The sequence below is a fragment of the Diuraphis noxia genome, unplaced genomic scaffold (genome assembly GCF_037042655.1).
Source record: "Diuraphis noxia isolate RWA-SAM2 unplaced genomic scaffold, SU_Dnox_SAM2 contig0005, whole genome shotgun sequence".
Classification (NCBI taxonomy): Eukaryota; Metazoa; Arthropoda; class Insecta; order Hemiptera; family Aphididae; genus Diuraphis; species Diuraphis noxia.
Window position 1 is genome coordinate 40,692,760 of NW_028301715.1, and position 13,760 is coordinate 40,706,519.

Here is a 13,760-nt window from a genome sequence, read left to right on the forward strand (position 1 = left end):
TCAATATTGTGATAACACGAGAAGATAACCCACGTGCAGAAACCACTAATTTGAAATTATACAAATGTCAAATACGGTATTTGAAATACCTATTTTATAGGTATTATAGAAATATCATATATTGGTTGGTATATATTCTCCAGACCTAAAAGCCAGAGTTCATTAGTTCAACCGTTGGTTTAATATTATGGCACTGTAAGTTAATCGGTCAATTAATAATATTTTAAAATTTGAATTTGAAATTATATTATGTATATCATGTTTTTAATTTTAAAAATACGTGCCAAATAATGAATTATTATAGTGTTTTTTGTGATTAAAATATGATCAATTAAATTGGTTTTAAATTTTTAATTCAATTTTGTGGTTTTCAGACAAAATTCATCGAACGAAATCATTGTGACTCCGTGGTCTTCTGAGTAAGTGAAATGCATATTATGCATTAAGTTAGCAATAGTCAATAAGCTACAAATATTGTTATACTTCAACATATAAAAGTACCTATGGTCAATATCATCTAACATTTGTTACCCTGTTAACTCTATAATTCAGTTGTGTAATTTGTACGGATTTTTTTTTAAAAATAATTTAATTTTGCTTTCTTGTCAATTGTTTTTACTTAACAATATCATGGTTGGTTATTTTCTTTTAAATTAAATTAATTTCTAACAAATTCAGTATAAATTAATTATTTTAAACATCCATTAAAATGAATAATAAACACTGTTCTAAATAGCAATGTAACTATTTTTATAGTTTTATTTAGTATAAAAATATTTTGAATATTGCCATTGTTTTAAATTTTAGTTCAGAGTGGCAGTCGCTTAGACAAGATATATTTGGCAATAAAGATACAAGTAACTATAAACAAGCTTTAAGAAAACTTTTACTATGGAAATCTAGGTGAGTAGAAAAAATAACTTATTTTTTTCTTACACTAAACATTTTTTATTCTGTTGTAGAGGAAAATCATTATGTCGAGGTTTATATTGCACTGAAATTATATTACAAGTTATCGTTAAAGATGTTTATTTTTATGAAGTTGAAGAACCTACCAATGAAAGTGATTTAATTCGTTTATATTCCATGGCTATAATGAAGTAAGACTGAAAATTTCATACTTAATCACTAAATTTAATGTATTTTTTGGTATTTACATCAAACAAGGTTTGTCAATTTGACAGCTGACATTATTGGAAAAGGTCCACAGAAGTCTATGTATTATAGAGCTTCTCGTTTACAACTACCTTCATGGTTAATTGATATGCGACACAAAATTTCACATGACCAAGATTTACCTACCCTAAAATCTTTGAGAGTTGCTATGGAATTTGCACTAGAATGGTTACAAGTAAGAAATAATTTATGAAATGTGGTTATACTTGAAATGTTATTACTAGGGCCCAAAATTGAATGCATTTGCATATTTCTGTTTATTAAATTAAAAAGAAGCTAGGTAAGACACAAATTTGAATTTTAACCTAATGTGTTTGTATGCAAAATTAAATGTTGCATATTTTTGTGTATTTGTAACATTTTAAATTTGTATGCATATTTTAGCAGTTTTCTAAAATATAATACATATTTATTGAAAAATAGTATTAATTTATTAATACTAATACTTAACGCTATGTCTTACGCAAAACCAGCAAACGTGAAGAGAAAAAACTTTGCAGAAAATCTTAATAAATAAATCAAATTTAATCTTTTAAAAACTAACCAACCTTATAGATAAAATATAATTGTAATTGTTAAGATAATGTAACATAATGTAAACCTCAAAAAATTGTAAAAATTGTAATTAGTATTTAAGAGATTAACTAATGGCCCTTGCTGTCAAGTTTTGTATAAAGATCAATAAAAAAAAAAAATTATTATAATAGTATAGTATTTGTTCGCATGTTTTTGCAAATTTTAAGTGCATATTTGAATGAAAATCAGTGCATATATGCATGCTTATTTGGTACATTTTTAGTGCATATAATTTTGGGCCCTAGTTATTACCATAATGTTTGTTTTAGATACATTATTGGAACAACGATGAAAATTTCTTGGTTATTCCGAAAAAAGTGCACATACAGGTTGTTTATGAATTTAAAGACTTATTGGAATTCTACATATTAAGCAAAAGTCAAACTAACGCCGCTCTTAAGCAAAATAAATTAAATGTTTTAAGGTAAAAATAAATTAAATTATATTAAAGAATTAAAAATAGAAATAGTTGTTAACATTAAAAAATATAGAGAGAAATTGAACATGTCTGAATGTTCCAACAAAGAATGTGTGAAGAAAATTAAAGACCTTATAGCCATTAAGGATTGGTCCTCAGATTTAGTTAATGTATTTACTACACAATATTTATCTCAAGCTCATGAATGCAATGTATCTAAAGGTAGTTTTTCTTCTATTTTTTTTTTTTTTCAAAGTCATCGATTGTAACCGATTAATTTAAGATTGACATTTATTTTTTAGGTAGAATTTCCAAGACAGATAAAGCAATCTGGAATGTTTTATTTAAAACATTTAATAACTCCGGTTTACTGACAAATGTATTACAGTGTTTGGTCACTCATCATTCACGTATATCGGCTTTGTGGGTTTTGGAATTGTGTATTGTAACATATAAAAGCAGCAAAAAAATTGACTTGAAAAATAATCAAAATGACAACTGTATGAACTGCAAACCGATGAATTTGGATGCAAATCTTGTTTTAAGGACTGCACTGCAATCACCACATCTCTTCACTAATATATTTTTAAAATGGTGATTTGATACCAAAAATCTGATTTTGGTAACTAACTAACGCGTCTACTGCATTTTAGGTTATTACAAATACAATTGAGTCCATTGAAAGTAAAACAATATCACAACATAATTAAATTAGTGTCGTTGTATACTGGCGAAATGAAGGTTAGCTCAAAAAATATTGATCAAAACAATATATTTACAGTTGATGATTTATCCAGCAAAGATGAAACTGATCATCAATCACAATGGTCAAAAGCTTTTGGTGAGTATATATTTAAAGAGTTGATTTAATTTTTCTTAACACTGAATTATCATAGTAGATTACTATTACCTAAACTATGAAATACAACGCATATATCTATGAGTGTAATGGAGTGAGTGAAACTTGTCTTAGCAGAAAAAATGATGACATCCCGGCAAAAATATTGTCATGGTCGGAAACCTTTCTATAACATTCATTTTGTATGGTCCTGCGAATGTCCCTTATAGGATGTTTTCACTGTATATATAGTTTAATTCCTTAGTCTAATATTTGTCAGCTGTATTCTAGTATTTTATAACTGTATACAATGTTCTTAATTTTTTTGAACAGCTATATAATTTTATTGTATTAATATTTATTTAATTTTTAAAAAAAGGTCATATATCCTTTTTTTTTAGTAAGAATTTAATTGATTAAATATTTATATAATTTTATAGTTTTAATGGAATGTTATATCATTAATTTTTGTACATTAGTTCTATTTTTTTTTCACCAGTAACCTTGAAAAGTTAGGTTTTACAAAGGCGTATAAAGATGAAAGATTTTTTCATCTATATAGTTTCATATTTTTTTTAAATAATTTATTTTCATTAATATTTCTTGAAACTAGAAAATTTTTTAGGTAGGCTTACACTTTATATGGAATGTGTTTTATCCTTTATAAGGTCTTACAATAGTTGCTTAAGTATATAATTTTCTAAAGTAAACATGTGTTAAGATGATTTTTAAAAGACACAAGTAAATGACACTCTTTAGTTTTTTTGTTAATCATTACCACAAAAAAAGCTGAACTATACAAATTAATAATTAACCTATGTAATAAAGATTCAAGCTGTTTTCTGTGTACATTTTGTTGATAAAAACTACCAAGGATAGAAAAATTAATAATTCTTCAATTTGTTTATATTGTAATAATTTTTTTTTTTCATATTCAGGTCTTATGAATTGGAGACAAGTACAATTTGGCACTACTCTTTGAACATTCTTGAACTAAATACAAATTGTACATCCTAATAAACATCAAGATAACATTTCTTTCTTTATATGTGTGTTTTTTTTTCAGCTTTTATAATTCACTAGAGTCATGCCTATTTGTGTTAATATACTCTTGATGCATTTAAACAACTAAGAGTGTGCTTAAAAATCAGATAAAGTATATACTGATAAATTTAACATTTAAACTATTTATAACAAATAACATAAAAAAAAAAAAAAAATACAGATATAAGAAAATATTACGGAAAGCATATTATGACTGAATTTCTCTTGAGACAAATTAATCAGTCTTAAAGAAGCATATTATGTGGTTCTTCTACATATCGCCTAAATGCTTGTAACCATTGTGCTCCCACTGCACCATCTACAACTCTGTGATCACAACTTAGTGTAACTTGTAGTGTGTCTTGTGCACGAGTTCCATTTGTTTTATCTGGTACTAGTCGTTGGGTCATAGCACCAATTCCGAGTATGCATGATTGAGGAGGATTAATTATCGATGATACGCTCTTAACACCAAACATTCCCAAATTTGAAACACTAAATGTACCTCCCTGTGATGGAAAGGTTAAAGTTAATTTTATGTTGCCAGATATCAGAATTAATTCAGCAAAAAACAATAAATACCTGATATTCTTGAGGTTGCAGTTTTCCTTGACGAGCTTTAGCTGCAAGTTCTTTAACATCAGTGCTTATTGCTATTAATCCTTTAGTGTCTGCATTGAATACAATTGGTGTTATCAGTCCTGTTTCAGTACTCACTGCAACACTTACATCAACTGCGTCATATCTATAATGAACAATTTTATTTTATTTTTTAATGCAAGCTAGAATAGTTTTTAGATTAGTTTACTGTCTAATGAAACTATCCATCCAAGATGAGTTGGCTTCTGGAACTTTTTTACAAGCTAAAGCTGCAGCTTTGATAATGAAATCATTTATAGATAATTTAATTCCTTCTTTTTCCAAAAGTTCATTCATACGCTTTCTCAATAAAACAATATTATCCAGGCCCAAATCTACTGTAAGATAATAATGAGGTATAGTCTGTAAAAACAATATAAAATAAATGGATTGTGTTGATGAATGATGATAGACATGAGAATAAGTTTTATTTCACTTGTTTAGACTCGAGTAGACGTTTAGCGATAATCTTTCGAACATTTGTCACTGGCTTATCAACAAATCCATCACCACGAATTCCATCGACGACAGCAGTCTTCTGACTACTAGCTATAGAAGCTTTGGCCAAATCTGTAGATTTTATAGAACCAAACAATCCAGAACCTTGGGCAATTGTCTAAAATTTGAATGTCTTATTAGTTATAAAATTACATTAAATTTTATGCATAATTAGATAAATGTAGTAATCCTTACATTTAAATCCAATCCTTTCTCAGCAGCTAAACGTTTCGCTAAAGGACTAGCAAGTATACGAGATCCAATTGGAATTGGTACTGAATTAGTTGGTGCTGGAGCTTTTGGAGCTACAGATGCAGGAGGAGGCGGTGCAGGTGCAGAAATAGATGGTTTGGGTGATGGTGCTGCAGTGGCAGGAACACCTGCTGGAGAATCGTCTACAAAGTCTTTGAAAGCAGCAACATCAGATTCATTTTCTACTATAATACACACAAGCTGAGGGAAAAAAAATTTTTTTTAATCATTTATCTAAACTTATTAGTTATATTTAAATAAAAATAAAATAATCTACTAAATATTTAATTTTTGAAGTCTAATAGTCGATAAAATATATTTGCTTTTTTTTTTTAATACACCAATTGATAATATCTTTGACCCTAATGCAAGGTCACAGTTTTAACCATATTCTTAAGATGACCATATTGCAATATCGCATAATTATTAGAAATGTAGAATACTTAAAATAAAAATATTATGTATTATTATGTACTTTTCCAACTGTAACATCTTTTTGACCAGCAGGCACCATGATCTTGGCAAGATATCCTTCTTCAGGAGTTTCAAAATCCATGATAGCTTTATCTGTTTCAATTTCGGCTAATTTGTCTCCTTCGTTTAATCTTTCACCTATATTTGTGAAAAGTTTGAAATTTTTTTCTAAAAGTATGAAATATGTTATTCACCTTCTTTTTTAGCCCAACTAATAATGGTGCCACTTTCCATGGTAGGAGACAAAGCTGGGAGAGAAACCTTAATATGGCTTGGTAAATCTGTGGCATAGAAACGATAGCCGACATTTTTTACGGATGGACGTCTGCCAGTGCGCCAGTGAATGGAACTTTGACATCTAGAAACCAAAAAGAGGAAAACAAATGATTATACACTCAATACCTTAAATAATCAATTAACCAATTAGTTACCTATATGCTTGAATAACTTTGATTGGACATTTAGTGGTAACTGTTTTCACTGTATTCCTATTTAGGTTCCGTAAAAAACGCATGTTGTTCATAATGGTGTTTGATCCAGACATATTCTATGATTATAGACTAAATTGGTAATGAAATTATACGTTAAAAAGTGACAGTAAAATTAGTGCCCAAAAGGCAAAAATGAACTTCAAATAACCTCGAACGACGTCCTACCCAGTTACGGCAGAGGCTATCAAAACGTTATCAACACATCAGCGGTAAAACTTTATCAGGCAAATCCACAGAGTAGCCACTGACTGTTTAACCCTACTACCAGACAATTTTTGTAAAATTTATGGCCGATACAAATTATATAGTTTTTTGTTTTTTCCAATAAACTATTAGGTAAATTTAGGATATTTGTTAAAGTTTTGTCATGGTGATTTTGTGATTAGAGAAACAATAATTATACTGCCCTATATTTAATTTTTTATTCAAAATTCAATAATATGAGAATTGAGAATTAGGTTAAAAAATTCAATGTCATACGTGGGACTTGGAGTGGATAAACCCCAGCTTTCTTTACCTATAACCACATGATGAAATTTAAGTAGCTGTTGAAGATTTTTACAAAATAAGTTTAATCTGAATTTCAGCTAGGGTTTTACTATTTATTATGTAATATATCCAATTACATAATAAATGTTCATAAAATAATTATTAAATCATCCAGTACGTGGTCATAAATCATAAATCAAAAATAAAATAGTCAATGGTATAAATTTCTTTTAGGTAGAAATCTGCCGGTGGACGAACCCAAAACTCACCCGAAAAGAGGAGACGGTTCTTAACCGACTTCGCATAGGAGTATAGGACACACCAGAATCACCCATGTTTTCCTTATGGCAAAAGAGGACCCCCCCCCCCCCTATTTGTCAAACCTGTGGTACTGCATTAACAATACAACACATAAAAGCCGACTGCATAATCTACAACCAAGAACGAGCCGAACATAAGATATCATACAACCTCGACTCCACACTCTGACCTATTCATGAAAAAAACCTAGACATAATTAATTTTTTAAGAAAAACAAAATTGTTCAATCTCATATAAAAAAAAAATGTTTTACCCTAATTAAATAACTTACCATTGTATCAGTACATATTATATTATATCATTATTGTAAATAAGTGACAGCCTTTGCTGTCGATGTTAATATGTTCAATAAAAAAAAAAATTTCTTTTTAAGTTTTTTCGGCCTATATTATGCCTATTCTACTATAATTCATATCTATATCAATTTTTTTTATAGCATCTATGGTCAACGGTTCAACGGTCTTGGAAAAATTGAGTACGATTAATAATATAATACCTATTTGAATAATTTTTCTCTTTCCAGTACATTTCAATTATCGTTACGACGCGCGACGTTACATTTTATTTTATTCGCGAGTATTTACCTAGTTACAGGAAAGTGTTCAATTGACGATGGATATAATAGTAGGTATCACTGATAGTTAATAACTCTTAAATGATCAAAGTATTTATTTTTTTAACATTAGTTTTATAATTTATTGAACAATTAGAATAAAAATTTTTATGATTTATGCGAAGATGATTGACTCTTTATATTTCCTTTACAAAACAATCTTAGTCTTATCTTTGTCTGAATTAGTAGAACTCACACTAAAATGGATTATGCAAATTAAGCTTAAATGATTTATGGTAATTCAATGTAAAAAAATGTTTTCTAAAAAAAAATGAAATTAAGACCATAGAATAATGGTTTTAACTTCGTGGAACTTGAAAATATTTCATGAACAATTTAAATTTTTAATGATTCTAACATGGTTTTTAATTCTATAATCTCGGTCACACTGTTAGTTTTTCTTGTTTACTTTTTAATCTTAAGTATACATTTTATCATAAAATCAATTTATCATTATTAATTTTTTTTGTAAGGATATGTTAAATGTTTAGATGTGTAAAATGTAGATTGTAAATTTGTAATAATAAACAATTTGGAATATTTGAATGGAATATTACTAACATTGTTACATCGTTATTTCTGTAATTATCGTTCGTGCCCGTGCCCCGTATGCAAACTTAATTACTCGCGCGAATAAACAATTAACAAATATGTCAATTATTATTAATAATAATTGTTGTGTTGTATGTACCTATACTACGTACCTACCCTAGAATAGTAATATATCTGCTAACGGCTAGGCAAATTTTTTCTCTTTTAATAAAAAAATAAAAATCTTGGTTCTTACCGGAAACCACCACTATGAGCAACAACCGTACTTCGTCCAAAGAAAAAGATCCAGTAGTGTTGAGTTACGAGAATTTTCTCCTTCACGAATCCGACGTTCGTCTGCTTGTTGACGACCAATGGCTAAACGATTCCGTCATCGGTTTCTACATGGAATATCTGAACACAGAAGTATTCAAGAACAATCCAAAAGTATATTTTATTAGCCCAGAAATAGTGCAATGCATAAAGGAGTGCAACGTAGATGACATTGCTGTGTTCCTTGACCCACTGGTCAAAGGTAAAAACTATTCGTACATCTTCTTCCCGCTGAATGATCAGGAACAATTGCAAACAGTCGGTGGTACACACTGGTCGTTGGTAGTGTATGGGGCGCAAGACAAACGCCTCTTCCACATGGATTCAATATTTGATTCCAACGAGAAACAGGCAAGGAAATTGGCACTAAAGCTGAAATTCTATTTCAAAGACATTGTAGACATCATCACTCCATTGGTGACCAGACAGCAACAGAATAGTTACGACTGTGGAATACACCTTATATGCAATGCGGAAAATGTCGCACAATTTGTTTGCGCAAATTTAGACATACGTGAAGTAGATCCAGTGGATGTAGATGATCTACAAAATAAACGTAGCAGTTTAGTTGATCTGATTTACAAATTAGCTAGAAGAAAAGAAATTACATAGGACCATGTTGAGATATTGTTCCAATATATTATTATTATTTTAACTAATATATATATATATATATATATTTATTTTATTTTTTGTTCCTAAATCATTGTTTTTAAATAATTTAACACATTGTTTATGAAATTTGATAATTTGTAGCACTCAAACAATAGTTTTATTGTTATAGACCACTAATTGGAAAATGATCTATATCTACTAGATTCTTATGTAATGAATTATTTCATTATTTTTTTAAAATTATATTATATATTCTTTTACGAAATTGATCTTATTATAATGTATTTTATAAGCACTCAAATTAATTTTTTGTTGATTTACATTACCACCCTTATATTTTTATTTTATAATAAAGTTTAAATAAGTAAATAGTTAATTTATTTGTAATATTATTTCATTCTATCAACCTTAAATTGAACATTCAATAGGTGAGACCAAATACAATTTTTTTCTGAAAATTCTTATGGATAAAATTGTAAAAATAATCCAATGAAAAAAAAAAATTGAACATGCGTAGAAGAATTTAAAACTTTAATATATTTAATCAATATAAATAATTTGTTAAAATGGTCCAAAAATAATAAGTACTTGTATAATAATTAAATATGCTTTTTATTTTTCTAAAACCATGTTTAAAGATTATTATCTTTATATGGAAAAACATTTTAACAAATTAAAAACTACTCATCAAAATTTTGATTGAGGTAGATGCATCAACATTTTCAAGAAAACCTTCCGCTTCATAATTTGCAACAAAAAAGTGGGTTATCATTTGAAAAATAGGCCCTCCTTAAGTAACACAAGAAATATCAGGAATTTGAAAATAAAATCTTTTGATAAAAATTTTAAAAATCAGTACTGAAATAAATATGCCATGTAAGGGGAAAATTGGAGTGAACATGCTAAAAAAATCACTATATAGATATATTAAAATGTATAAATGATCAGGGCTGCAACAACTACTAGGAGTGTGGAATCTTCAAATAGGAACGTTAAACTACATTGAATTGATCAATTTTAGTTTTGTAATGTATATTATTATATTTTACCTACTGACATGTGATGAAACTGTATCAAAGTGCCCTTTTGATGGTTATAGTGATAAGTCCTTTGATCTAGTAAACAAAAATTAACAGCAATCGATCCATGACCAAAATATATCCAATTTAAAAATATAATTATTTTTGGATCCTCAATAAAATAAAAGTCTGGTTGATCAAAAACAATATGTTCAGACTATTGTCTATTTGAATAATTTTTAAATAATCGCCAATCATATAAGTTTAAATTTACAAAATAAGTTATTAAAAAGTAATCACGAATAAAAAGTATTATACTTATGTTACTCTTTATTAACTAATTGTTAAGCTTACAATTTGATCTTATTTCACATTAACATTATTTAATTTTGCAAACCAAATTTCTTTATTCTTAGCTGCCTCTGCTTTTTTTTGCTTTCTTGTAAGACGATTTTCATTACCATGAGTAAAATATTTTTCTCTGAACGTACTAGCAGTAGGTATTGCGGAACTACATTCATCAGTATCCTAGAATAAATATAATATTAATATATTAATATTTATTTAGAATGTTGTATATAATACGTTGATTTTACTTGAGGCATTTTAATTTTTTCATAAACCAAAAGTCGCCTAGCTGTGAATGTCGTCAACACTTGTTCACAATTTCCTATTAATTTAAAACAACTATGTCTAGCCATTTGTGCATCATCATAATCTTGTCGAAATACTGGTACCCAAAATAACAATCTTCCATACAACTTCAGATGTTTGGAAGAAAAGCACATAAGATCTTTGACTATTTCATTTAATCCATATTCTACTTTGGATGGGAAATGTACAGGAGATCCTTCCTTCTTAACAATGGGTAAAGATTCTTTAGAGCCTATTCGTTCAGTTGGTTCTCTAATACCATAAGGAGCTATAGAAAAAAAATTGTATTATTTCAATTGGATTGATAATAATTATTATTTTAATGAAATGTATATTACGATCTGCTAAAATACAGTCAAATTCTACGTCACTGCGCCAAAAAGGTAAAGCTGAATCAGCAACAATTACATCAATATATTTGTCAACACAAGAATATTGTATCATATTGGCTTCAATACTTTCATCTTTTCTAGCTATATGCTGAAAATAAATGTAAAAAAAATAATGTATAATATTATAATTTATAAGTATTAATATAAATTTAAATATAATAGTAAGTATAGAGGGGTCAAACTCTAAGTTTTGTTAACTTTTAAATAAAAGCTGTATAAATACATAATACATATGATATTAATTATATTGTTAAAATTTTTTTACTCTTGTCTGTTTTCTTGTAGGCCTTGTACGCCCATGAAGCATTAAGAAGTCAATATCTGTTCCAATCACATGACCACCAAATTTTGCAGCAGCAACTAACAATGAACCTTAAAAAAAAAATGTTTTTAAATGAATTTATTGAATTTCAATATTATTCTTACACTTTAGAGAGTGAGATAGATGTAATATGTGATCTACAATTAATTTTTTAATACAATATTTAAATTTTTTTAAAGTAAAATTCTAACTTGGGTATTTATTATTTTTTAATGTATCATTTCAATGTATATTATCATCAACTAAAAATAAAAAGTTTTCAACTACTTTTTGAAATATTAATAATTTATTCATGAATTAATGAGTGAAAAGATATAAGCACAACTAATTATTAAAAATAACTGTTAATTGTAAACAATTATTTTAGGAACTAAAAATGAAATAGGTAGTAAGTTGATTTTTTAATTTTTTTTATTTAACAACACATTAATAAGTTACAATTATGATAAAATGTAAAGTACACATACCACTTCCAACAAATGGATCCAATACTAAATCACCGTTAGAAACTTTTCCTAAATTTGCCATTAATAAAGAAAGCTGTGGATCCATACTAGTATTGCCAATAAATTTACGCTTTTTTAATGATAACTCATGTATTAATGAGCGTCCACTCTCTGATACCTACAATAACAATATTATCAATTTTAAAAATTAAATAAAAGTATACTATCAAAAACTTACTACTCTGCCAAAAAAAGTGCGTACAGGATTTTCTGGCACAATCTTTGGATCTAAACCATAGTACTCAATAAATTGAAATGTAACATCTGGATTTTTAAGATCTACATGTCCTTGAAATGGCATATAACTGAACGACTAGTGGAATAATATAACATCATCAAACCCCCTAGGTTAAATGTAGAATATTTATATTGATTTACTTCTATACGTTCAAGTTTTTCTTCCTGTGTTTGTGAGTTACAAAATAAATCTACATCTACTTTGAATGATTTTAATTTATATGGTTCAAGTAAACCATTTAAACATTTTTCTTTCAATGATGCATGAAGTCTTGGCACAGTTGGTTCATCAGCCCATAATTGTATAGCACGTCTCATAGTTACTGAACGAGCAGACAATTTTTGTACAGCCTCTTCTGACGGCAGTTCAATCAGATACCACGGCTAATGTTGAACAAATAAAACAAATTTAAAATCTTATAAAATCCAACATTTAACTAAAGCAGTTACCAGTTAGGTATGTTAAACGAAAATTTCTATTTTTTTTATAGTAATAATCAAGAAAATTAGAATGTAAATCATTACGATTTCATCTTACTTTATCAGACGGAGGTTCAATCCATTTTATCGGTATTTTCAGTATGGAAGCAATAGCTTCAATTTCCTAAAAACAACCATTTGTAAATTAAATATATCTATTTACAACTATAACTATATTGCACATTTTTTTTTTCGTTATTTTTTATATTTCATGATAGGTATATTCGAAATCTTACGTGTAACCGAAAAGACACATGCTCGTGAGCGAACCAAAGTAAATATTGAAAACGCTGCATGTGAACGAATCAATTATAAACTATACAATTATGTATCTTCTGCTAGAAAAAGAACATTAGTAGTTGACGAGTACAAAATTGACAATTTACAAAATATATCGATTTACAATAATATCATTTAAATAATTATGTAGGTTTCCAGTTTTCCACACGAAAGGAAGATATATTGTTTTTATACAATTTGCTTTCTATTTAAATGTTATCACGGTATATTTTAATTGGTGATAACTGATAACGAACCATGCTTGGATCGGGAAATACTATCGATGGCGATAGTAAATTCGTAAGAATATCGAAGGATATATAATTACTTATCATTCATGACTTTTTAATTTTGACTTTTCTTTCTGACTTCGTTTACTCGAGACGGTCATCGAGCTGAGATTGATGAATTATTTCATATGGTTTTCTTGGTGTATTCGACTGACGGCGGCACGGCGCTATCGCTGCAACATCAGTCTTCTTTTGCTTAACGATCGATAACTTGCGGTATCGACAACAATATTATTATACGGTTCGCCTGTAGAAAAATAATAATATAATAAT

The 13,760-nt window shown here is 28.0% G+C and overlaps 4 protein-coding genes across 10 annotated transcripts; 2 read left to right on the forward strand and 2 right to left on the reverse strand.

Annotated features, from left to right (window-relative positions):
• Positions 1–10: 10 nt before the first annotated feature.
• Positions 11–4,054, forward strand: LOC107173474 (uncharacterized). Of its 3 annotated transcripts, none has more exons than XM_015524033.2 (10): positions 11–195; positions 375–419; positions 808–903; positions 963–1,100; positions 1,168–1,351; positions 2,022–2,176; positions 2,244–2,392; positions 2,473–2,764; positions 2,824–3,011; positions 3,067–4,054. In XM_015524033.2, exons 1-10 carry the CDS (start codon positions 188–190, stop codon positions 3,111–3,113), a joined length of 1,302 nt encoding a protein of 433 aa, XP_015379519.1. In that variant the 5' UTR covers positions 11–187; the 3' UTR covers positions 3,114–4,054. The 3 variants fall into 3 exon arrangements, with proteins under 3 accessions (XP_015379519.1, XP_015379521.1, XP_015379520.1); XM_015524035.2 differs by having other exon boundaries at positions 3,070–4,054; XM_015524034.2 differs by having other exon boundaries at positions 12–195; positions 3,947–4,054.
• LOC107173473 (dihydrolipoyllysine-residue acetyltransferase component of pyruvate dehydrogenase complex, mitochondrial-like) lies at positions 3,897–6,587 on the reverse strand. The gene is made up of 8 exons (XM_015524032.2): positions 6,347–6,587; positions 6,110–6,273; positions 5,917–6,053; positions 5,385–5,642; positions 5,128–5,307; positions 4,861–5,054; positions 4,635–4,797; positions 3,897–4,561 (listed from the first exon to the last, which is right to left on the reverse strand). The coding sequence occupies exons 1-8, from the start codon at positions 6,457–6,459 to the stop codon at positions 4,298–4,300; spliced, it is 1,473 nt and encodes a 490-aa protein (XP_015379518.1). The 5' UTR covers positions 6,460–6,587; the 3' UTR covers positions 3,897–4,297.
• A 1,692-nt stretch (positions 6,588–8,279) lies between these two features.
• LOC107173480 (sentrin-specific protease 8-like) lies at positions 8,280–9,684 on the forward strand. The gene has a single exon (XM_015524042.2). It carries the CDS (start codon positions 8,631–8,633, stop codon positions 9,303–9,305), a length of 675 nt encoding a protein of 224 aa, XP_015379528.1. The 5' UTR covers positions 8,280–8,630; the 3' UTR covers positions 9,306–9,684.
• Positions 9,685–10,038: 354 nt separating this feature from the next.
• Positions 10,039–13,432, reverse strand: LOC107173479 (tRNA (guanine(10)-N(2))-methyltransferase TRMT11). Of its 5 annotated transcripts, none has more exons than XM_089229007.1 (10): positions 13,155–13,416; positions 12,977–13,042; positions 12,580–12,822; positions 12,380–12,514; positions 12,163–12,319; positions 11,639–11,745; positions 11,320–11,461; positions 10,913–11,249; positions 10,682–10,855; positions 10,039–10,423 (listed from the first exon to the last, which is right to left on the reverse strand). In XM_089229007.1, exons 1-9 carry the CDS (start codon positions 13,212–13,214, stop codon positions 10,711–10,713), a joined length of 1,392 nt encoding a protein of 463 aa, XP_089085133.1. In that variant the 5' UTR covers positions 13,215–13,416; the 3' UTR covers positions 10,039–10,423; positions 10,682–10,710. The 5 variants fall into 5 exon arrangements, with proteins under 5 accessions (XP_089085133.1, XP_089085131.1, XP_015379527.1 ...); XM_089229005.1 differs by having other exon boundaries at positions 10,407–10,423; positions 10,924–11,249; positions 13,155–13,411; XM_015524041.2 differs by lacking the exon at positions 10,039–10,423 and having other exon boundaries at positions 10,638–10,855; positions 10,924–11,249; positions 13,155–13,253; positions 13,322–13,432.
• Positions 13,433–13,760: the final 328 nt, after the last annotated feature.

What these genes read in the sequence shown, in the direction of transcription:
- LOC107173474 (XM_015524033.2), top strand. An exon ending in CTTTTACTATGGAAATCTAG is followed by an intron (nt 904 to 962) that starts GTGAGTAGAAAA and finishes ATTCTGTTGTAG; the next exon opens with AGGAAAATCATTATGTCGAG. An exon ending in TATTCCATGGCTATAATGAA is followed by an intron (nt 1,101 to 1,167) that starts GTAAGACTGAAA and finishes ACATCAAACAAG; the next exon opens with GTTTGTCAATTTGACAGCTG.
- LOC107173473 (XM_015524032.2), bottom strand. Translation starts at nt 6,459, where the DNA reads ATGTCTGGATCAAACACCATTATGAACAACATGCGTTTTTTACGGAAC. An exon ending in AAGATGTTACAGTTGGAAAA is followed by an intron (nt 5,643 to 5,916) that starts GTACATAATAAT and finishes TTTTTCCCTCAG; the next exon opens with CTTGTGTGTATTATAGTAGA. An exon ending in ATGGATAGTTTCATTAGACA is followed by an intron (nt 4,798 to 4,860) that starts GTAAACTAATCT and finishes TGTTCATTATAG; the next exon opens with ATATGACGCAGTTGATGTAA.
- LOC107173480 (XM_015524042.2), top strand. Translation starts at nt 8,631, where the DNA reads ATGAGCAACAACCGTACTTCGTCCAAAGAAAAAGATCCAGTAGTGTTG.
- LOC107173479 (XM_089229005.1), bottom strand. Translation starts at nt 13,214, where the DNA reads ATGCAGCGTTTTCAATATTTACTTTGGTTCGCTCACGAGCATGTGTCT. An exon ending in ATGTGTCTTTTCGGTTACAC is followed by an intron (nt 13,043 to 13,154) that starts GTAAGATTTCGA and finishes GGTTGTTTTTAG; the next exon opens with GAAATTGAAGCTATTGCTTC. An exon ending in AAAAACTTGAACGTATAGAA is followed by an intron (nt 12,515 to 12,579) that starts GTAAATCAATAT and finishes TTATTCCACTAG; the next exon opens with TCGTTCAGTTATATGCCATT.